General features: G+C 41.2%; 1 protein-coding gene across 12 annotated transcripts in view; it reads right to left on the reverse strand.

The window, feature by feature from the left end:
- Window positions 1-24,093, reverse strand: part of obscnb (obscurin, cytoskeletal calmodulin and titin-interacting RhoGEF b) — a 153,045-nt gene that overhangs the window by 62,822 nt on the left and 66,130 nt on the right. For 9 of the 12 annotated variants that reach the window (XM_080837358.1, XM_080837362.1, XM_080837359.1 and 6 more), the window contains 20 exons: window positions 23,735-24,001; window positions 23,361-23,630; window positions 22,932-23,198; window positions 22,584-22,853; window positions 22,318-22,430; window positions 22,054-22,207; window positions 21,782-21,943; window positions 21,172-21,276; window positions 20,375-20,641; window positions 16,713-16,982; window positions 16,195-16,461; window positions 14,911-15,177; window positions 13,932-14,198; window positions 12,982-13,251; window positions 12,619-12,888; window positions 8,599-8,865; window positions 8,087-8,353; window positions 7,333-7,599; window positions 6,844-7,110; window positions 533-799 (listed from right to left, as the gene is read on the reverse strand). In XM_080837358.1, coding sequence (XP_080693484.1) covers window positions 533-799; window positions 6,844-7,110; window positions 7,333-7,599; window positions 8,087-8,353; window positions 8,599-8,865; window positions 12,619-12,888; window positions 12,982-13,251; window positions 13,932-14,198; window positions 14,911-15,177; window positions 16,195-16,461; window positions 16,713-16,982; window positions 20,375-20,641; window positions 21,172-21,276; window positions 21,782-21,943; window positions 22,054-22,207; window positions 22,318-22,430; window positions 22,584-22,853; window positions 22,932-23,198; window positions 23,361-23,630; window positions 23,735-24,001 — 4,821 coding nt within the window. The remainder of the gene's footprint in view (window positions 1-532; window positions 800-6,843; window positions 7,111-7,332; window positions 7,600-8,086; window positions 8,354-8,598; window positions 8,866-12,618; window positions 12,889-12,981; window positions 13,252-13,931; window positions 14,199-14,910; window positions 15,178-16,194; window positions 16,462-16,712; window positions 16,983-20,374; window positions 20,642-21,171; window positions 21,277-21,781; window positions 21,944-22,053; window positions 22,208-22,317; window positions 22,431-22,583; window positions 22,854-22,931; window positions 23,199-23,360; window positions 23,631-23,734; window positions 24,002-24,093) is intronic. The other 3 variants (XM_080837363.1, XM_080837365.1, XM_080837356.1) reach the window with 3 other exon arrangements.

The raw sequence follows: 24,093 nt of genomic DNA on the forward strand, positions 1-24,093 counted from the left end.
TGTAACATTTTACCAACTTATTAGTTGAGATTCAACAATTCTTCTGTTTAGCTTATCACAGACTGTTTATACATTATATGTGCGAATCATGAACATACCTACATATTCTCAGTATACTTTAATTGACTTTGAACGACTATCTCAACCTATGCTATACAAATTTTCAACAATTAGCAAACAATTGTATTCATTTTTGTTGAACATTCTAATATTCATCTAATTTCATCTTGAATATTTGTCGATACATTGCTGAACATCGTTTTAGTGAATAGTTCAAATTCAATTCAATTATTCGGAGAATATGTAGGTATGTCCATGAATGGTCACATATACAAAAGACAAAGTGAAACGGCTCAATTGTGGAATCTAAACTAATGAGTTTTTATAATGCTACAAATACTCTGCAAATCTTCTGCAGGCGGACTATCCAGATAAATTGTTATCAATCCATGAGTGAGACTGATGTCACTCAAAAACAAAAGAAGTACAAAAGAAGTAAAAGAAAAGGGAAGGAAATTAAATAAATGATTACCTTTGACCATCAATGTAGCTTTGCTTTGTTTGTCTCCTGTGTCACAAGTGTATTCCCCGCTGTCCTCCACTGTCAGCGTGTGTACTACCAGTGTACGAGTGGTGCCTTCCTTTTGCATGGAATACTTCATGCACTCTTCCAGCACCACCACACCCCTCCTCCAGGTGACTTTGGCATCTTGACAGGACGTTTTGCAACACAGTCTGGCATCCTTCCCCTCCAGAGCTTCTTGATTTTCTAACTCTTTGGTAAACACCACCGGGGCTGCTGTAGTCAGAACATAGTAAGACAGAGACCAGATGAGGAGTTAAAGGTGAGGTTTAAGATCAAAGGTCAGAGGTGAAATGGTGTAGGCATTCACAGATTAAATAACATTGACTCTTCACATCCCAGTAACTGTAATAGAAGTCAAGAAAAGGCAGCTGCCAGCCTATGCCCCTCATAGAATAACTATGTCTAGGGTCTACCAGGAATACAAATACACACATCCAATGATGAGGCAGAATGCTGCTGAAATGGTGCCTGTGGACAGAGTTGGTTTGTGAGAACTCTGTGTCAGTGAGAAGGGGGGAAAGCACCCATTCCGAGAGGTATAGGGAAAAGTAATGTTTTGACTAAAAGCATTTTTCTGACTCGTTCGACCTCTAACAGTCAGACAAACAAATGAAGTGTGGACACCCATGACGGAAGATACAGTGTTAGACTCCTGAGTGTCAGCGAGTGGGTCCTTCCATCAATGCTAATCTTGTCCATCTCATTGCTCCACAGAGGAACATCCTGAAGTGTCCCTCGTCCACTGTGCTCAGCTGCACTGTCATGTCTCAAAGCATTCAATGTGCCCATCATCATCCTCTTAAATGATTAAAAGGCAACAGCTTGAATGGTTTATATCAGGGGTTTTCAACCAGTGGTCCGCGGCGGTATTGCAGGGGGTCCGCGATTAAAAAAAAAAAAATTGCTTCGATATTTCAACACATTTCCAGATTACTCTTGAAAATGTCTGAATTAAAGGCACAATATGCAACAATTATGCTTCAGGATTAGGGTTAGGATAAGCAGTTTAACCTTAAAATAACAGCTTAAAAAATATTGGGGCGCTACAATGACTTTTAATATGGAGAATTGCGTCCGTGCCAATGGCATAGCAGGGTCGATAGGCATATAACTGACTTCTGTAGTTTTGCCTGCCGATGCCCGCCGACCTGACTTTGATTACCTTCTGCCGATCTAGTAAGTAGCTTATTTGCCGTCTTGCTTAGTCTTGTGTTGCACATGATTGATGTTTGACTGTGTAAGGACAGTCGTTGAGTAATTAGTTTGTCATAATGTCAAAGTCAGCACATTTCAAGAGATTTCGTTAGTTTTAGCTGCTAGCATACCTTTAGCGAATAGCTATTAATCCTTAATGCACCTTTAAGAAAAATATGTCTAAAATAATATAAAGGTGATTCACGCTGACAGAATGTAGCCTTGCACCTATCCAGTCTTTGGTAGCCTGTGCTAAGTTCTGGATAAGTTGCCAGACCGAATTTCCAGAGCTTGCTGCAAAAGCAATGAGGTGTATTTTGCAAACTTTCAAACTACCTGTGTGAGAGCATTTTTTTTTTAAGAATAAGTACAGGGCAAGAGAATGATATGAGACTGTCGCTGTCTACCATTTCGCCACGAATAGACAGGCTGTGTGGACTTCACCATGCCCAGATATTACACTGACACGTCTCCCCTCTCCCCACACATGCACGAACGAGTGGGCCGCGGATTACTTTCTAGTCAGAATGGTGGTCCCTGGGACAAAACCAGTTGAAAACCCCTGGTTTAAATGGTTAAAATGCTACATCTTAAAGTGGTGGAACAAGAATGAAACTGTTACAAAGTGTTAAATGGAGACCAGTCATGGTGACTTGAAGGGTGACTGCAACGGTAATTCATGTGTAGTAAGTTGATAAATATGTCATACTTACCAAAAAACTGAAATACCTCTGATGGTAAAACAGAATATGGGATAAATATAGCACGGCAACAGTGTCTAAAGTGCTAAAGTAATTTGGATGGGCTTTGCCACTAAATTATGTCAAAAATATGTACAGTTCATACACTCCCCCTTCTATGAAGCACTGTAACTGTTACAGATCTCTTTGTATTCTTTAAAAGTACATTTCTTCAGTCAGTCCCCTTACGGTGATAAATGACCTTTTGGTAAGGTGTATTCTTTAATTTTGGGTTTTGTTACTGGACTCAATACATTTTTCTCCTTTCCTCCATACCACTTGAGCACTATGTTAAGTCAGCTTGCACATAAAATAGACATTCTCTGAATGTAGGCAAAGTAGGCTGTAGCTTTCAGAATAAGCCTGCAAAAAAGTACAGTGAAATTGTCTTTGCCTACCATTCACTGTTAAGTGTGCTGAGCTTTCCATTTCCCCAGTACTGCAAATATAGTCACCAGAGTCTTCCGTATCCAAATCATTGATGACTAATTGAGCAATGAGATCAACTTGCAACATTTCATATTTGGCACAGGGACATAGCCCAACTTCACCCTTCCTCCATTCAAGAGGAATATCTGGCTTAGAGAGTTGACAGCCAAATGAGGCACTGTGCCTTTCACTGGCCTGTTGGTCCTTCAAATGATGAGTGAAAAAGGCTGGAAGCACTTTAAATGGAACAAGTGGAAAAGAGCAGGTCAAGGAGGCCACCATTATGTCAGTGCGGTGTCATCTTAAAACTATAAACTGGTGGTGACAGAAGCATAAGAACTCCTGGTTATCCAACCATAGAGGAGCATGTTGACATCATTGACTAAATATACCTACATAATATAGTATGTGCAATGGACACATACCACCATAACAGAAATTAGTTGTTTGAAACAGCATCAATATAAAATAACTTATGGATGTTATAACATACAGCACCAACGCTACTAAATAGAACACAAGCATAATATTGATAAATGCCATTAGACTATATACTGTAAGTACACATTTCAAAATCGAGAAGGTCAGTCCATGTCTGATCACCCAAAGGGATAAACTCAACCCTCTTTTCAAATACATTTGTTATAAATGTTCATTTTGACCAGGAAAGCCAGTTTCATCTCAGGTGAACTTACTGTTTCTGAGACACAGCTCTTTCTTTTGACACAATTGACGGAACTCTGCTACAAATGGTCCAATTATAAGGAAAAATATATCGTTTTAACATTCAGGCCTGGATCACTTAGGGTGTGTTTATCTTTTGGTAATTTCATACAGTGGATCTTAGTGCACCACCGTATGGGGAAAGGGGCTAGGTTAAATTGGCTAGGTTGGGGCTGGGTCAACAGATTTTTGCTCTCATGCATCTGATGGAACCGCAAAATAGCTATTCTACTGTTATTTTGTATCATTTGTATCTGTTACTCATACCCTTGGATGTGTACTCTGTCTGTCTCACCTGAACAATTAGCATGTGAACCCCTTCCCGCCAGATAGCCTCTTTCCTGCTACCACCCTTTGTCCTCTGTTATCACCCCCCTCCCCCCATAGGTTAACCCCTACACCCCACTCTCCCTTCACTTATCACCTATAGGGTGTGGTCTCCCCTCCCCTCCTTTGTTTTACTGAATGGTATAAAGGCCAACATATTCTCCAATCAGGTAGGCCATTCTCTGAGCACCAGCTGAGAGGGGGTCTCCACGCTGAAATTAACCAAGAAATCCTGACTGCATCCTCCTTTCTTCAACTTTCTTCGTGCTCAATTCGATTCTATCACATCAAAATAACATGGCGCCAATACAAGAACTAATAGCACGTATATAAGTAGCACACAAACGTAGCACTTATACAAGAACTCCTTGTTATTTCAAAATGACCAAATTTGATTCACTGGCATGACCAGTGAGAGGAGCGCATCTCCACCAGGAGCAACAGATACAATTTGTGGGATTATGTAGGAGTTTTCAGGTATGTAAGAGCTCAACACATTATTATTATTGATATACTGTATATTATGAATTTCTATATAATCATTAAATGGATGTGGAATGCTACAATCTATACTAACATGCTTAATCCGTTACTAAATTATCAAAGTAATTTGAGTTCGCTTCGTGCTAAAATATAGTTTAAGCTGGAGTAAACGCAACCATGTTTTGAAGACTGACACTGCCAACATCCAAGCTGTATCCTCGGACATGGCCTAGACCTTCGCCCTCAGGAGCAAGAAGATCATGTGTTAGTCATTTACTGATCCTAAGGTTGCCAAAACTAGGGAGATGGTCATTCATTTTAGGCAAGGCAAGGTGACTTCATTTCTATGGCAGATTTTGTACAGAGAGGCAACTCAATGGAGTTATATTGGCAGTTATTTTCGTTTTGGTAAGATCTCTGGCAGCTGCATTTTGTATACTGTATGCTGAAACTGTATTAACATCTCTTTAGGAAGGCCTGTGAAAAGACCGCAGTTGCAGTCGTCAACCCTGTTGGAGATAAAAGCATGAGCCAGTGACACTAAAAAGCTGATGAAACTGATAAAGACGGTTGGCTCTATGGTAAGGACAATTCTGGAGCAAGTGGAGTTTGTTGTGGAAAGAAGGATGTTGCACACACTGCTTAACACCATGGACAATACTTTGCACCCACTCCACAGCTTACTGGTCACACATCAGTGTTCTTTCAGTTTGAGGCCCCCGTCAGCTCAGGTGGAATAAGGAACACTATAGGAATACGGTACATTCCTGCCCACCTGCCCACAGCAATCACATTGTATAAATATAGCTGCAAGCAGCAATGGAGGGTTCATGCAGCGAATCGGCCAAATTCGATTGGCTGTTGAAGGCGAATGCTTTCAGAACTCAATGCAGTGATAAAGCATGGTCTGTAGAAAGTCCGTGCCAATTTTGGTGAAGATCGGATCAAATTTGCGACCTGTGCAAACTTTTTAGTGTTTTGGATTAAATTAAGGTCAAAGGTCACCAAATGTATTGATTGTCCCCCAGATGGGGTCAGCAGTCCATGTACCAAGTTTGGTTTTGATACATTACAGGGTTGCCGAGATATGAGCTCACTTCCTGTTTGGCGGCTTCGCCGCCTAATTCGATTGGCTGCTACTGGCGAACGCTTTCATCAATTGCTCCATAAACTAATGCAGTTATAAGGCATGGTCTAATGATGGTCTGCGCCAATTTTGGTGAAGATCAGATCAAATTTGTGACCTGTGTTTGCTTTTTAGTGTTTTTGACTTAATTCAATATGGCGCCCTGATCAATTATGATAATGTCACATATTTGCATGTGTATCCTAAAGACCTCCAAGAGCATGAGTAGATCCCACTAGTAAGTTGAAATTCCAAACACGTCAACAGCTACAGGCCAAAATGCATTTTTTTGTAATAACAGCACCACCTAGAGGTCAAAGGTCACCAAATTTCTCAAGCGTCTTCCTGATGAGGTAAGCGGTCCATGTAGTAAGTTTGGTCTTGATACATGAAATTGTTGCTGAGATATGAGCCCACGTCCTGTCTGGCGACTTCGTCGCAAACTTTGATTGGCTGTCACGGGCGAACGGTTTTAGTTGCGAAGATGTACTACAATGATTTTTGTGAGGCTTGGTCTGAAGATGATGTGTGTCAAGTTTGGTGTCAAGTTTGGTGTTGATCGGACAAAAATTGGGACCCGTGAAACTTTTTGAAGGTTTTTGATAAAATCCAAAATGGCGGAAAATCCATCATGGCGCAAAATGACATAGGGTGCGTTGAACTCGTGCTGGTCCAAGGATTCCAAGGATGCCTCATTTTTGAAAATCGGGCCAACGGGTCAAAAGTTACGTGTGTGAACGTACGTCCAACTTTGACCTGTTGGTGGCGCTAGAGCGCTACATCTGCCTACATGAAACTTGGTGAAATGAATCATGGGACTGTCCCCAATCAGTGTGCCAAATTTCACAACTTTTTACCAGACGGTTCTATGGGCTGCCATAGGATCCCAGCAAAGAATCATAATAATAAGAAAACATAGAAACACAATAGGTTTCCTGCAGCTTCGCTGCATGAATCCTAAATAACTCTTACAATGTACAAATCATATTCAAATGTGCATCCATATTTCTGGACAAAATTTACCTATATAACAAATGTCATTGAAATCAGAGAGGTTGAGATTTAAATTCCCATTGTTTTGGTGATCTGACATGGAATGACGTAATTATGACAAATGACAGCAAAAATGGAAGCGATTTATATTTTGCTCCATCCTTCTCAGCATAATATAATTGCTTCAGTTTGTTGAAGAGAACACTGAGGAACAAACTGAAGGAAGTCAAAAAACATCTCACCACTGATTTGAACAAAGGCTGTACTCTGGCTGTCTCCTGCGATGCAGCAGTAGTCCCCTGTGTCCTCACACTTCACTGAATGGATGGTGAGCTCAACAGCGCCTCCGGCCTGCTTCATCTGGTACTTCTCTCCAGATGTGAGCACTAGTAGACCTCTCCTCCATTCCACAGGTCCTCCAGGTGTGGAGAACTCACAGCGTAGGGTGACACTGCCTCCCTCTACTGCCTCCTGGCTCTCAAGCTCATGAACCAAGATCACAGGTAAAGCTAAATAAAGATTGTAAAGTTTTACACGCTACAGTTAAAACTCAGAAGGTCAGCAACAGGTGATTATTTTGTATTTCATTCATTGACTTAACCAAAACAACAAAAGTCAACAACTCTTATATATGACACAGATAGCACACGCAGAACCACAGATGACCCTCCATTCACAGTGTAGACATATCCTCTGTGAAGTTCTATCAGGCGACAGTGAAATAATCGTACCGTTTACTTTGATGCTGGCAGAAGACTTATTGTCTCCACAATCACAAACATAGGCTCCAGAGTCTTCAGGCTTCAGATCTGAGATCTTGAGCTCCACATTTGATCCATCCTGCTTCATTTGGTATTTCTGTCCAGACCTGATCGCTTCAGTGCCTCTCCTCCATTCCACAGTTCCTCCAGGTTTGGAGAGCTCACAGCGAAGAGTGACACTGCCTCCCTCCACAGCCTCTTGGCTCTCAAGTTCATGTATGAAGGTCACAGGTAAAGCTGAGGAACCATTACAAAGATGTGAAACCCAGGAAAGCTATACCCAACAAACACAAAACTCAAGACTCAGAGACAGAAGGTTTTACACAGTGTATACATTTACGACCCACAAACAATATCGCAAGACAACAGTCGACATCCCTTAGCAAGAACAGGGAGCAAACACAGACTCATCAACAGGTGTTTTTACACAGTGTATACATTTACGACCCACAAACAATATCGCAATAACAATAACAACAATAACAACAATAACAATAACAGTCGACATCCCTTAGCAAGAACAGGGAGCAAACACAGACTCATCAACAGGTGTTTTTACACACTGTATACATTTACGACCCACAAACAATATCGCAAGACAACAGGCAACAACTTTTAGCAAGGACACTGAGCAAACACAGAATCACAGTTGGACATTTTTTCACATAGTAAGTCACAATCACTATCCGAGAAGTTCGGTCAGGCGACAGTGAAATAATCGTACCGTTTACTTTGATGCTGGCAGAAGACTTATTGTCTCCACAATCACAAGCATAGGCTCCAGAGTCTTCAGGCTTCAGATCTGAGATCTTGAGCTCCACATTTGATCCATCCTGCTTCATTTGGTATTTCTGTCCAGACCTGATCGCTTCAGTGCCTCTCCTCCATTCCACAGTTCCTCCAGGTTTGGAGAGCTCACAGCGAAGAGTGACAATGCCTCCCTCCACAGCCTCTTGGCTCTCAAGCTCATGTATGAAGGTCACAGGTAAAGCTGAGGAACCATTACAAAGATGTGAAGCTCAGGAAAGCTAAACCCAACAAACATTAAAATCAAGACTCGGCAACAGGTGGTTTTACACACTGTATACATTGACGACCCACAAACAATATCGCAAGACAACAGTCAACAACTCTTAGCATTGATACAGGGCAAACACAGAAACACAAATGGCCATCTTTTCACATTGTAAGTCACTATCAGAGAAGTTCTGTCAGGCGACAGTGAAATAATCGTACCGTTTACTTTGATGCTGGCAGAAGACTTATTGTCTCCACAATCACAAACATAGGCTCCAGAGTCTTCAGGCTTCAGATCTGAGATTTTGAGCTCCACATTTGATCCATCCTGCTTCATTTGGTATTTCTGTCCAGACCTGATCGCTTCAGTGCCTCTCCTCCATTCCACAGGTCCTCCAGGTTTGGAGAGCTCACAGCGAAGAGTGACACTGCCTCCCTCCACAGCCTCTTGGCTCTCAAGTTCATGTATGAAGGTCACAGGTAAAGCTGAGGAACCATTACAAAGATGTGAAACCCAGGAAAGCTATAACCAACAAACACAAAACTCAAGACTCGCCAACAGAAGATTTTACACACTGAATACATTGACGACCCACAAACAATATTGCAAGACAACAGTCAACAACCCTTAGCAAGGACACAGAGCAAAGACAGACTCAGCAACAGGTGGTTTTACTCACTGTATACATTGGCTTGCCACCAAAGGTAATGCTGAGGAACCATTTGTTGAAAATCAACCATCAAACATCCACATATAACCGAAACATACAGAAGCATTAGAAAGGCTGGCGTACCACAACATCAAAGCCCAGAACACAAAGGGCATTTAAGATTAAACACAACACTGTGCTTTCACATACTTTGATGATTTATCTTAGTGCAATCGCAATTTCAGCCTGTGCTGGCGGCAAAGGGCTGCAATTTAATTAAATAAAATTGTGCCTGTGTGAACGTCACAATCTAAACACTGTTTGTGTGCAGCCTAATCCTTATGTATGCCTATTATAAAGAGATGACCAATGAGCCTCTATTTAGGGAGTGAAGCGTTAGCAGTGTATGGTCACATGACTATCCAGTGTGCAGACCAGAGCGCTGTCCACTGAGTTTAACCTGCTCAGATTTAACTCGGGCTTATCAAGGAGAGGAAAGTCAGGGTTGACAAACTCAGATTCAACTTGGGCTTATCAAGGAGAGGAGGGTCATGGTTGACAAACTCAGATTTAACCTGGGCTTATCAAGGAGAGGAAAGTCATGGTTGACAAATTCAGATTTAACTTGGGTTTATCAAGGGGGAAGGTCAGAGTTGACAAACTCAGATTGAATTTATCAAGGAGAGGAGGGTCAGGGTTGACAGACTCTAATTGCTTAAAGTGTCCAAAATGTCAATAATTAGTTTGAGAAACATGTTGACGGCGCAGCTGCGTTCAGACGCTGTCAGGGTCTCCATGTTTAGACTGTGCCTTTTACCTATTTTTCTTTTATATTTAGTCTGTTTTACTGATGAAACTTTAAGTCTGATAACATATGATCATCAAACGCTTTTGGAGATTAGGGATCAGTTTGGCCTATTTTATGTTAGCATGACAGCAAGTCGGCGTTTCCAGATGAGATTCTCAGACAAACTGATGGTTAGTAGCGATTAGCCCAGGAAACGGTCCAAACACCGAGGGAGAAGAGGGGGTCTCCGGAACAGACTGAGGAGCTAGGCAAACCATGCATCTTTGCCCAGTATTCTTCTAGCTAATGTCCAGTCTTTAGAGAATAAGAAGGATGAAATTACAGCAACGATTGACTTCCAGCGTGACATCAGAGACGTTGGAGAATCCTGGCTGTCCCCATCTATCCCGGATCACTCTGTCACAACAGCAGAGCATTTCTCCATCGCTAGCATGGATAGAACAGAAGAGTCCAGAAAGTCCCAGGATGGAGGAGTTTGTTTCGTGACAAACAACAAGTGGTGTGATCTGAGGAACATTACTGTTCTCTCCAGGGCCTGCACTCCCCATCAGGAACATCTGTTCGTCTTCACTATCTACCCCTTGAGTTCACAGCAATCATCACCACTGTGCCAACACAGATACTGCCATATCCGTGCTGCAGGAGGTGACAAATAAACAACAGCATCCTCATCCGGCAGCTGCTATCATCGTTCTTTGTGATTTTAACAAAGCCAAACATTCCCGGGGCCTGCCAGAATTCACACAGCATACTGTCCACTTCCTGACACAAGGAGAAAACACCTTGGATCACAGCTATACTCCGATCAAGGACAGCTACAAAGCTATCCCCCTGCTTGCATTCGGACAATCCGATGACGTTGCCATTTTCCTACTTCCAAAATATAAGCAAAAGATCCTGAATGAAGCTCCGGTGACGAAAGAGGTAAAACTTTGGACTGACCAGCTTGCAGCAAGACGCGCTTGACAATGCTAACTGGGAGATGTTCCGGGAGTCCTCGGATGACTGAATTTGCGGAAGTGGTCGTGAGCTACATCCACCTTCTAATAAATTATATTATTCAGTCAGTCAAAATTAAAGTTTTCCCAAACCAGAAACCATGGGTAGATGGGACTGTCAGGGCAGCACTGTCAAGGCAGCACTATCAGCGCGCACTGCCGCCTAAAATGCTGGGATTTCTACGGGGGACATGTCGGACTACAAAGTGGCTGCTAAAGAGAGTCTGTGGTGGACTGTTAAGCTACAAAGTGCCGATATAAGGACAGAGTGGAAGCCAACTTCAATGCAGGTGACACTGTAGTGTGTGGAAGAGCCTGCCGATTATGACAGACTTTAAGAACAAGCCCGGCTCGGTTTGTAGCCCTGACCCCTCCCTTGCTGATGAACTCAACACTTTCTTTGCACGTTTTGAGATGAAGAGCGAAAACCATAACTCAATTAGAGTCATGGACGACATGATTGCCAATAACACTAGTTTTAGGTACCTGGGGGTGCACCTCACTGAAGAACTAACCTGGACCCTCAACACACAACACCTGGCAAAGTCATCTAGGCAGCCGCTGTACATCCTCCAGTGGTCTCAAGGTTCAAGTTCTCCCCTCCTATCCTGAGGACCTTCTACTCTACATCTGTGAAGAGCGTCCTCACAGGATGCATCTCTGTCTGGTACGGAAGCTGTACCGCGCAAGACCAGGCCAACCTACAGAGGGTGGTGCGCTTAGTCGAGCGAACTATCAGAGCGTCCCCACCCACCGTGCATGATATTTACCACAAGAGGGTGGAGTCGAGGGCAAGAAATATCATGAGGGATGACTAACACCCCAATGCCAGCCTCTTCACTCTGTTGTCGTCGGGTAGATGCCTACACAGTCTAAATTCACGGACTGAGAGACTAAGAAGGAGTTTTTACCCACAGGCATTGAGACATTTTATCTCAATTTTTATTTTTTTATTTTGTTATTGTATCTATTTTATTTCTTGTATTTTTTTTATTTATTTGTTTGCATAGTGTGGAGCGTTGAACCTTTTACATTTCACTACATTCATTGTATGTGACAAATAAAACACTTGAATCTTGAATCCCAGGTCCTGTACTTACAGGGTGCCACCGCTTACCACTGTTCCACCAAATCGGATTTACCGGCATTTTCAGAAATTACAAATGAGATAACACTTTGATGTAAGTTCTACACTAACCATTAAAGCTAAAAGTTGTAGGTTTCCATGTACATAACATGAAGTTTTCCGTGTCATGAAATTGGATAGACAGTTCATAGGGACATTATTATAATGGGTAATCATGTCTGTGAATCTATTTATGACAAGGGCAAGTAGGATTAGCCCCTTGGGATGAACCATCTCATTATCAAGGGGGCCCTTAACACAAAAATACAGAAATGCATTACAAAAAAACAAATCAGCACAATACACACACACAGACAAAAGTTATTCCAAACCAAGCCACTATTGCAAATTTTATCCAAAATAGAGTTGCAAATTTGACAATTCAAACGTCAAAAATCTATCAAGGTAGAATAAAGGTAGATATCAATAAAAACAGCAGACCATAACTCAGCAGTCTAGCTATTCAACATCAACATCAACATCCACGATTTTATAGCTTGCGACATTCGTAAACTATCTTTACCGACGTCAAGTAACACTCAAAGAAAGTGCCTCCTTCAAATCATAAACAAATTCACCAGACTACTCTATTGCTCAAAATTGTCATGCAATGAAATAAAATATGATTTAGCAATGTAGAAATGTGCGTGTCCTCACCCTTGACTTCAAGACTGGCTTTTGTTGAAGGTCCACCAAGGATTTCACAACTGTATGCCCCTGAGTCCTTGCTAGAGACATTGTGGACGGTGAGCTTCATGATCTTTTCTTCCTGGCTGATGTCATACTTGTCACTCTTTTCGATGGCCTTCCCATCCTTGGACCACTTGATATCGAAGTTGGCCTCAGACATTTCACAAATAAACACAGCATCCTCTCCAGCCACAGCGCAGACGGGCAGGAGTTCTCTGGATACACTGGCAGCAGTGCCTACAACAAGAATGCATGACTGATCACATTTCAGGTTCCATCTCAATGACAGAGTGCACAGTGAAAAGCGGTTTGTCTGTAAATATGGCAAACCTTCAACACAGAGAGTTGTTTTTGAGACAAGATCTTTGATAGTGAAGATGACTTCACCAGTGTCACTGCCCGTCGCATTTTTGATGGTCAGAGTGTACTTGCGGCCCTTTTTGCTGGTATCAAAGCGCCCACCAGCACTGACAAGCTTGCCATTGACACTCCAGGAGTATTCATCTGTGCTGTCGCGAGACAGGATGCATTCAAAGCTGCATGTCTCTCCTGCTTTGGCTTCAACTGGCTTCAAACGCTTAGTGATGCCAATGCTAATGTCTGAAATGCATTGAGATAGAAAATATTATATTCCAAACAATGAACCTGTTAATGTCAGCTTCCACTTCATGGTCATTGGATAACATTCCTTGAGTGATTGTAGCTACTTTAATGTATATTTTCAAGGAACTGTATAAATGATTTCTCACAAATTCAGCCCTTTAGAACATGGGCGCACTCCAATCTGGCTAATCTACGTCTGCTTTTCCGCATTCTTAAATCCTGTTAAAACCTTAAAACCATTCAGGATTCAGGAATGCCAGAATTGTCCAGTGGACTTCGTCAGTGGAGTCAGTGAAGAATTTTCTTCCTAACTTTTCTTAACTGAATGTATTAAATGTAAACATCCCCTATCAAGCACACTATACCACATTGGCATCCTCTGAGAGTGGTCAATGTAAACATACCCTAACAATCACACTATACCACATTGGCATCCTCTGAGAGTGGTCAATGTAAACATACCCTAACAATCACACTATAACACATTGACATCCTCTGATAGTCGTCAATGTAAACATGCCCTATCAAGCACACTATAACACATTGCACATGACATACAATTCATCATAAGTGTGTTTGTGTCACATGATGAAGAAATATCAGTAAGACGTGGTATCATGTTTTAGTACAACAATATATGTTTTTAGAACCAGAGCAGAATTAAATGGTTTTATTACCTCTTACAGTCACTTTGGATTTGGCAAGGTCTGTGCCAAGATCACAGCTATATTCGCCAGCATCCTCCTTGGTGAGGTCATGAATGGTTAGACCCAAGGCTTTGCCAGTTTGCAAAAGCTCATACTTGGAGCTGGCAACAAGGACCGTACCATCTTTCCTCCAAATAGGGGATACCCTTGGTTTTGAGGCCTCACACCTCAGTGTGATCTTTGCATTCTCCTCTCCAACCACATCATCCAAGGACTTGAGAAACACAGCCCTTTTTTCTGAAAAATTAAGCAGGTTTGTAATGTTAGATTAAGATATATCACACCATTACTTCACATACCAGGACATACTGTATCAGACTCTAACATCAGACTAGAGGCATCAGGTCTGGTTCCTGGCCTTTTGTCTATGTTGAGAGCCATCATGGATCCAGGCTTTTGTGTGTCTTGGAGCCAGAGCTATTAGACTCTGATTGTTGGCTTTTGTCTACAGCCAAGACAAGATGGTTAAAGCCAAACATATTAGTATTTATATGGCCCAACCTGGCTATAGCCCTTGGTCAAGCTAGACCTCCTCTTTTGCCTAACATCCACCTCCTAACTTTGACCTCCAGACAAACCAACCCCTCCCCTACCCTCTATGTCATTGTTTCATATGTTCATTCTTCACTTTACAAACTGTACATTTCTGTAACAAAGATGTGACTGTGCTGTTCGAGGTATACTGTGCCTAGCGTCGGAATAAATGTGTTCTTTCACTAAGCCGTCTTCCGCAAGTCTCTTACTCTGAACAAGCTAACCTGAACCAATGAAACGACTTTGGCGTTTTCATCGAGGAGTTCGCCAAGAACAGCAAATCCTTTCAGTAACTTGACCCAACGGCCACTCATTCTGCTAAACAAATGTAGAGACTTTTTTATCTGAACACTGATGAACTGTTTTTGAAGTGCACCCCAATATGAAAGTAAATCCAATTAACGTCTGTTTTTACCTTTCACCTTCAGGAAGGCTGATTCCTTCTTGTCTCTGACAGTAACTTTGATCATTCCACTATCCGTTGGTGGGAGATTCTTCAGTGTGAGGGTGTGGAGCTTGCCCACGTGCTGAATCGTGTTTACTTCATTTGAGAACAATGGCTGGTCATTCAGAAGCCATGTGACTTCCTCATCTGCGTAATTAAGCTCACAGCTGAACACGGCTTCCCCGTCCTCCTCCACCTCTGCATCCTCCAGGTGTTTGGTGAACTTGATGTCTCGAACTAAAGAGAAATGCTTTTTAGATCTCAATTAATAAATGCATTTTGAACATCCATCATAATGCCTTTTACCATAGTGTTCAATAAAATGAAATATGTTAAGTAGAGTCAAATAATATTTATATTGCATTAGATATTGTATTGGATTATAAAATGTATATATATATGGGATTGGATTACAACAACAACTATAGTAATTTCCAAAGCCTGCATAAAATATGAAACAATGGTAGCCATGACATGGCCAGATTTTTTAACCATTTCTTTTTGAAAATAGAGTTGAGTAGTGGACTGGTGTCTATTCTGGGTGTTCAGGAGGTGCCCCACTTGTGTCTCTCCACACTCAAGTTCATTTTCAATACTATCAGTATATTTCACTCTTTCATCTTCATTTTTTGAGTTACCTCTCGTTATCAGTAACAAAGCAGAAATAATCATTTTCTTTTTGACTACACAATGATGGTAATATAACATCCAAATTTGACATTAAACTTATGGCAGCTATGATGGCTGATGACTACAAAATGTACTTACCACCTTTTACTAATGAAGGGTAGCACAAAATATTCACAAAAAACATTCCAGGCGTATTCAGTAATACAGTTTCTATGTGTTTCTTGGGGAAATTGCCAGGTTTAAACCATTCTATAGACCTGGGAGTGACTGATTAGCAGTCATTTTCATTTCAGTGAATGTTAGGCCGAGGTTGGCTCAGTTTTGACACCAAAAACAAGAGAAGTCAACTCTGAGTTTACAGTCTACATGTAAAGTAACTGTGCGGACTGGATGGTTGCTGTGTTTCTCTAAGTTATTATTTTGACTTGGAAATTGAATAGGCTTCATCAAAGTACGAAATGGGAAGTGCAACTCAATAACTGACGTAACTCTCTTTTTTCAAGGCAATATATCAAAAATAAGATCTGTCTTAAAACATCACTCTTGAATAGTACTTCTTCAATGATATGTTAAATTAAATATCTTGCTCATTCTACAAGTCTTAAGTAATATATGCCTTTTTACCTTCCACCCTGAGGCTAGCTTTACTCTCACAGGCTCCACTCTGGCACCGGTACTCCCCTGAGTCCTCCTGGGCAAGGTTACTGATGATCAGCTGTACCTGGGCGGCCTCCTGCTTCATGGCATGTTTCTGTGAACCCACTAGGAGGATTCCACCTTTGAACCAGCTGACCTCTTTGGGCGGAGCAGAGAACCTGCAGCTGAGGGTGGTGGAGCTCTTTTCTTTGGCCTTCATGTCTGTGATGGGTTCCACCACCTCTAGAGGGCGCTCTGATTGAACAGGGAACAATGGTTGCAAGAAATGCATACACAAGCATACATTTCGACTGCTTGCCCCACGGCAATATGCTACATAAAAACAAATTAGTTTGTCAGTTTGATACAATCATTTGAAAATATTTGTATATATGTATTGTATCAAGGAAAAAGACATGCAAGTGCATTTTCTATTAGAAAATAGAACCCACTGCACTGCCCAAAGATCTCAGAAGCAAGAAACAGTAATACATAATAACGCTAACCTTTAACAATTAGCTGAGTCACAGATTTGCTCTTTCCCACAGTGAACTGAAGAGGGCCTGACATTGAGGCCTTGGTCTTTTTGAAGGTGAGGCGGTGCATGGTCCCTTCCGTTTCCATCTCAACGTCTGCGCTCTCCTGGAGCAGGACACCACTGAGTATCCATTTGGGTGGCTTCACAGATTCCATACTGATTTCCACCTCAAAGACAGCAGCAAAAGGCTCTGTCACCTCCACTGGGCAAAGTTGTTTCACAATGCTGATGGCCTGCTCTGGAACCCATGAAAAGTCAAGACCCCAGGTGTAAATATAAAGTACAAAGAAAAGTGTAAAGAAAATCTAAGGATATGACGCAAAGACAACTAAAATGAATACAGCAGAATGCAGTATCTCAGTGACTGATTCATTTCAAACCCTCACAGCACTTTTCCACTATAGGACAAACCCTAAGTATCCGGAGAAAAGTCTCAGTTTTTCTAGCCCGTAGTTAAGGAACCAAATTCACATGCACAGTGTTGCACAGGGGAACCGCTTCAACGCAATATGCTAGAGTGGGCCAAACCTTCCACAGAGTGTGCTTTCCTCACATGGGTATATCAGTAATATTCCACCTCGAAAACATATATAAACACAATCACAGTGTCACATATGCACTATATTTTTCTATATACCAGGCAGGAACACCCTGTAAAATGTATGACTATCAGAGCCAACTGGGCTGTTGGTGGTGTTTGGAAGGTTTTTTCATGCTGTTTTGGTAGTTAGCTTGCTAAATTTAGACCAAAACTCTACCACTTTAAGTCAATGATATTGTTTATTCAAATAAAGGTTCGTTAAAAATGCATCATATAAATATAGATGCAAGCAGAGATGTGGGGGCCAAACAGACCAGTAGACCAGAGTTCCCATGGAAACTTGATGTCATTATGTCAAGAACATGGCTGTAAGCTTTTGTTTCAGTTGACTACAGACTATCCGAGATATGAGCGATTTTGTTCGGCTGTAACAGACAAACACTTACGCAAATAGAAAAGCCAACTATTAACTTTGGTCAAGCCTAGTTTGAATCTCTGTGCCAATTTTGGTGAAGATTGGACAAAATGTGTGGCCTGTGAAAATCAGGCATATGGTTCAAAAGGTACATGCGTGTGTACCACACTTAGCCCTGTTTTGTGAATCTGTTATTGGAGTGGCTGTCAATAATGTCTATTAGCTCAAACCTGCTCAGGAAGATATTTAGCCAACAACATATCATTTTAGTTTTAGCTTCAAATTCTGTGGAATCCCCTGAGATGGGTTATTGTCATTCAACTCAGTCAAATACAGATTATTTAGTATTTTATGGAAAAATATAAAACAAGATATGACGTTATGTAACCTAATAACTCTAAATAACTCTGACACGTAGCACCCATGGGTCTAAACCTCACTCCGACACCTAGCACCCATGGGTCTTAACCTCACTCCCTGACACCTAGCACCCATGGGTCTTAACCTCACTCCCCGACACCTAGCACCTATGGGTCTAAACCTCCTTGCCAGCACACCTGCCTCTCATGTCCAAGCTTGCAAATCCGAGTCTGGTGTATCTATACAATTTAGGTTACACTTATACACTTAATTAATTTTTTCTCAACCATCCTTTCAAATTAAGACCATACCCTGCTGTCCCTCCGAAAAGGCTGAAAAATGCCCTCTTTCTATCTACAAGTGTCAACCAATCCTGCGCTTCCTGATCAAAGTTTTGGGTGTAAATACTTATGCCCTTTCCAAACAACACAGATGTGTAATTTTTTCAAACCTCTTTACACTAGTATAATTGTGCTTGCTTTTGACTTGAATAACTCCGTTAGCTCCAGCTTCTGATCCTCAATAAACTGATATTGATATTGATTGTAATAGGTGAAGCTATGTTGTCTTTGTTATTCGGTGTGTCAGTAACTTTGTCACAAGCATCACAGCCAAATTAGTAGTCTACCAAGACTAGATAAGTACGGCATCAAACTTTTTTTAATATGCTCTTTACCCCTCCTCCCATCCAACCAATCTCCACCCTGTCTGCTGATAACTTGCCAATTTCTTTTACTGAAAAGATAGCAGCCATCAGTGAACTCTTCAGTCTTCTCCCACTAGCCTTCTCCAGTCTTTCTTGCCTACAATGTTACCAGCAATCAGGAGTGTAGTTAATTCCTCACTGAGCTTGACAACAAAAAGCTGTCAAAAGCTATGAAGTTCTTCAGAGAAGTTGGTCTCTAGGAGGCCCATGATCCTAGCTCATAACGACTGATTTGTGGAGCAGCACCACCTAGTGAACAATGTTCAATGCTAACATCTAGCACTTCACTAGCCAATATCTTGTCCATATTCATTACATACGTTTTTGAGACGTCTACTTGTACGTCATCAATACTTTTAATATTAACACATTCCTTTTAGATTAATACTTTCCTGAAAGACCTGTTGCATACACATTCTAAAATCTCTAACAATCAAAGGCCGATTAGGATTGTTGTCAAGGTAATCAAATCCCATACTTTTAAAGAGAACTGATGATTATCCCATTAGTTATAGCTTAATTTCCCCCTGGTCAACACTGTGCATGAGCCAGCCTTTTCAATTAGCCATTTCCATTATTTAACTAGGGGTCTATATGTTTCCATTATTTACCTAGGGGTCTGTATGTTTCCATTCTATAACTAAGGGTTTATATGTTTCCATTCTTTAACTAGGGGTCTATATGTTTCCATTCTTTAACCACTTTAAGACCATGATCCAGACAACCTTGCTTTGGAGTTAGGTAGGACGGAAGTAGCAACTTTTAAAGTGGATAAGACTGTAAACAGTAAAGTGTGATAATTGTAAAATGAATAAACAACTCTAACTATAAACTATACTTCATAAAATAAAAAGAAGTTTGCCGACGAAAGTGTGCTCTCTTTGTCAAAATTCAAAAGCTTAGAATTGGTAATAGAAACTTAAAACTGAGGCTTTTAACCAGTGCTTAAGCTAAAGGTAAATCTGTCTTAAGTGGAAAAGACCATCAGAGTCATAGCATTTCCCTATCAGCTAATACTGACTGCAATATATTTATATCTGCAACTACATCAGATCATATGTTAATATATAACAGTGGCTCTTGACCCAGGGTCATACCTGGGGGTCACTAAAAAGAATAATGAAGTAATTAAATAGATTAAGAAGGAAACAAAATGAAGCTCATGACACTTCAGCATAATGACACCACATAAACAACTAATGACATCATGTAAACAACGCCTTGACATTGAATCCAATATCATAGCCTAGTTGAGACCTTGACAGACTTAAGAACCACTGATTTCAGACATGATGATCTGATGGAGTTGACCCATCTTAAATAGAACACTTTTTCAAATCATTCATGAAAAGTAAAAGTTTCAGTTTAGAGCTGTTCAGTTTCTGTCTACAATCCCAATCCTGTACTCAATTATGTAATTCAGTTCCTGTTTACCATCCCAATCCTGTACTTAATTTTACAATTCAGTTTCTGTTTACCATCCAAATCAATACTCATTTATATAATTCAGTTACTGTTTACCATCCCAATCAATACTCATTTATATAATTCAGACAACTGCACAGAACCAAACACTACTAGATGGTAAAGAATGGCTTGATGTTATACCCTCCACCAGTAACTGACAGGAAGTCTTGTCATCGATGGCATCACACATGTAGGTGTCTTCATCACCCGAGTCTACATGGTTGATGGTAAGCTTCCGGTAGACCCCATCACTGGAGATCTCGTACTTCTCATTGGACTTGAGCTCTTTAGTGTTCTTGTACCATGTGACCTCTGCACTGGCGCGAGAAACGTGACACTCTAGGTGGCCCCGGTGTTTATACATGGCAATTTTGTCTCTGAGCTTCTTCACGAATTTGACCGGCAGCTCTGTAATGACAACAAGGCCTCACAATAACACCACTGATGCTTCAGAATGCATCAAAGCGTGGCCATCAGCGTAGCCATCAGCAGCGGCCTGGCAAGATGAAAAGCCGCGCTTCCCAGCCTAACTTTAGGGATCTGCTGACAACACTACCATTAAATGTTTACACTAAACTTCTCTCAAAATAATTGAGTTGCATATTGTGTTTCCAAGACTGACTGCATCTGTTGAGATCTTTGGAGTCATTTGAGAAATGAGAACTGAATGGCAGATGGGCAAGCACAGCAGAAGCAACCATTTTGAATTAGTGACCACTCATGCAAATACCCTCACATGCCATGACATATGTTAACAGTTCAAATATGACATTAAATGAACACAATAAAGTACACAATTGTATCGTATTAAGAATGTAATTTTAACTATATTGAATTCATCTTCTATGTTGATTCATACTGTGTAAGCTCTCCAAATCAACAATATTTAGCATATTAGCAAAGTTTAAATTATGCAGCACAGTTCCATAATATATTACCTTTTATCCGCAGTTTGGCAGTCGATGAAGCCTTTTCAGCAGAGAATTTAATCTCTGAAGTGTCCTCTATTGTCACAGATTTGAACAGAAGAACAAAAGCCTTTCCTGTTGGAGAGAGGATAGACTTGGTGAAAATAGTAAATTCATGACACTCTGCATGAACTCACATTTACAGCTGTTGAGGAAATGTAATAAAATGGAATCAATATTTAAATACCTGGTATTTGTACATACAAATGAGCACCGTTACATTAAATATCAGCATTACTGTGACCTTACGACCTTGGGGCTAAAACCTGGTCCAGGCTTGCTGTATACAAAAAACATCCCTTTATTAAATGTAACATTTTCACTCTCTTTAGTGAAATAGATCTCACACCCTGACACTGCCTGAAGAAGCAGTGTCTAGAGAAGCATTAAGGCACCTGTGATGATTGGCTTGCTAACATTAATATGTAAATAAAATGGAACAAATAACATGATAAAATATGGGACCCTGCTGCCACAAGAACCATGAGACAGCTCCACATTAAGACCATGCTTAACAGTAAATAGCCCTTTGGTTATTTTGGTTTGGTTTGGTTAGTACCCTTCCCCTAACCAAATGTACCTTCCTGTCTAATCTTGACGCTGTCCCCGGCTCTGACTGGGACGCCACCTTTGTGCCACTGTCCTTCAACCTCATCGTGTGAGACCTCACAGATAAACGTAGCACTCTCTTTCTCCATAACCTCCACATCCTCCAGGGGCTTCACAATCTTGATGTCTCGTGCTGTGGGGATAAAGGCGTTTGGAAAGAAGAATGACATAATTTTAGGTATTGGTGTTCCATTCAAATATGTGATCATTGAATAAATGCTGGTAATGGAGTGAATACTGTACCATGCACAGTAAGGGTAGCTGCTGTGTTGTCACCATCCGTACGGCACAAGTACTCGCCCTGGTCCTCGTAAGTACATTTGTGGATGAGAAGGCTACGTTTACAACCTTGGGAGGAAATGGCCATAGTCTTCCCTGGTTTCAGCTCCATGTCATTCTGAAGGAACATAATTCAATCAAATTAATCTACTGACAAATACACAGCACTCCGCATTCACTATATGAAGTATCTTGGAGTGAAAATCTGCATGCATAAATGTATCATACCTTAAACCACTTCACATCTGCATTAGCTCTGGACACTTCACACGCAAACGTCACCTTCTCCCTTTCAGGACATTTAATGTCTTTGAGTGGTTGGGAGATTGTAGCCGCAGGCTCTATGGAATCCGATACCCCCCACCAGAAAAAAGCATTAGCTGTATGCAACAACATCCCTTTATTTCATGTAACATTTGTACTATCTTTTGTGAAATAGATCTCACACCCTGACACTGCCTGAAGAAGCAGTGTCTGGAGAAGCATTAAGGCACCTGTGATGATCAGCTTGCCAGAAGCCTTGACCCCTTCTGCTTGGAACACAATCATCCCTGCATCCTCGGTCGTCAGGTGAGATATGGTCAAGGAATGCATGTTGCCTTGTCTGGTCATAACACAGTTAGGTCCAGCATTCAATTTCTTTCCATCCTTCATCCAGGTGCCTTCTATTTCAACATGGCTCAGTTCAACCTGCAGTGTTACGCTTTCCTTTTCAGTGAGCTTTGTTTCCTTCGCAAATCCCTTCACCACCGCAATTTTTCTCACTGTAAGGTTAAAGAAAAGAAAACATGTATTACCCAGCCATAAATAACAACAAACCCGTGAAATAAAGTTTTGCTTACTTTCCACTGTGAGCTTGGCCTGGGTTTTGTCATCCAATGTCTCACATGAGTAGTGTCCTCTCTCCCCCTGGGTCACATTCTTGAACAGAAGGGTTTGCTTGGCTCCTTCCACAATGATATCTACATTGCTTCCAGACTGGACAACAACACCATTCTTCATCCATTTGACATCCTTTGATGGCTGACTCAACTCCACCTCCAGACACACTTCATCTTGCTCCTGAACCGTGAGGTTCTGCAGTTTTTTCTTAAAGGTAACTGGAACCTCTGTTAGAAAGAACCGCTAAATAAACACCTGTTTTTGCTTTGTCACTGAGAACTACTGTGTGAATATTGATGAGCAAGGTGAACTGAATCCATTTTAAGACATATGAAGTATAACAAAATGTGACTGTGCACTGTCAATAAATTCACTCTAAAAAAACTTACGTTGCACCTGAAGTGTTGCTTTTGAGAACTTTCCTTCTGCATCAACAGAAATCTCCCCAGCATCTCCTTGACAAACATTAGTAATAGTGAGAGAATGACTGTTCCCTCCATGTGCAATCTTATACTTGGGCCCCGATGAAAGAGGAACCTCGTTACTAAGCCATCTCACGGTGACATCAGCAGGGGTAATTGAACATTTGAAAATGGCTTCTGTGTTTTCGACTGCAACAATGTTGCTCAATTTGGAAGTAAACCTGACCAAGCGAGGAGCTGAAATTGAGAATTTGATTAAATAATGACTTTACATTTCATTATTGCAAATAATAATACTAATAATTGAATAGTAATTGATTTATTATTAAATTGTAAGTCACCTTTTGTGGTGACTTTGGCTGATGTCTTATCATCCTTGCTTTCACAGCTATACTCCCCCTCGTCCTCCTGGGAAACTCCCGTCACTGTAAGAATGTGTTTGACCCCATCGGTGCTGATGCTGTACTTTCCTCCAGTCTTGATCTCCATCCCACTGTGCCGCCAGACTACACCGCCTTTGGGTCTGTTGAGCTGGCAGACCAGGGTAAGCGTCTCCTCCAGCACTACAGCCACAGACTCCAAAGGCACAGCAAACTTCAGAGGTTCTTCTGAGGACAGAGAGTTAACTTAAGCACATACAAATTGCAAATAACCATTAACACTTATATTTTAAAAAGGACATATGTTAAATGGCAAGCTA

Source organism: Sprattus sprattus, assembly GCF_963457725.1.
Source record: "Sprattus sprattus genome assembly, chromosome: 4".
In the NCBI taxonomy this organism is placed as follows: domain Eukaryota; kingdom Metazoa; phylum Chordata; class Actinopteri; order Clupeiformes; family Clupeidae; genus Sprattus; species Sprattus sprattus.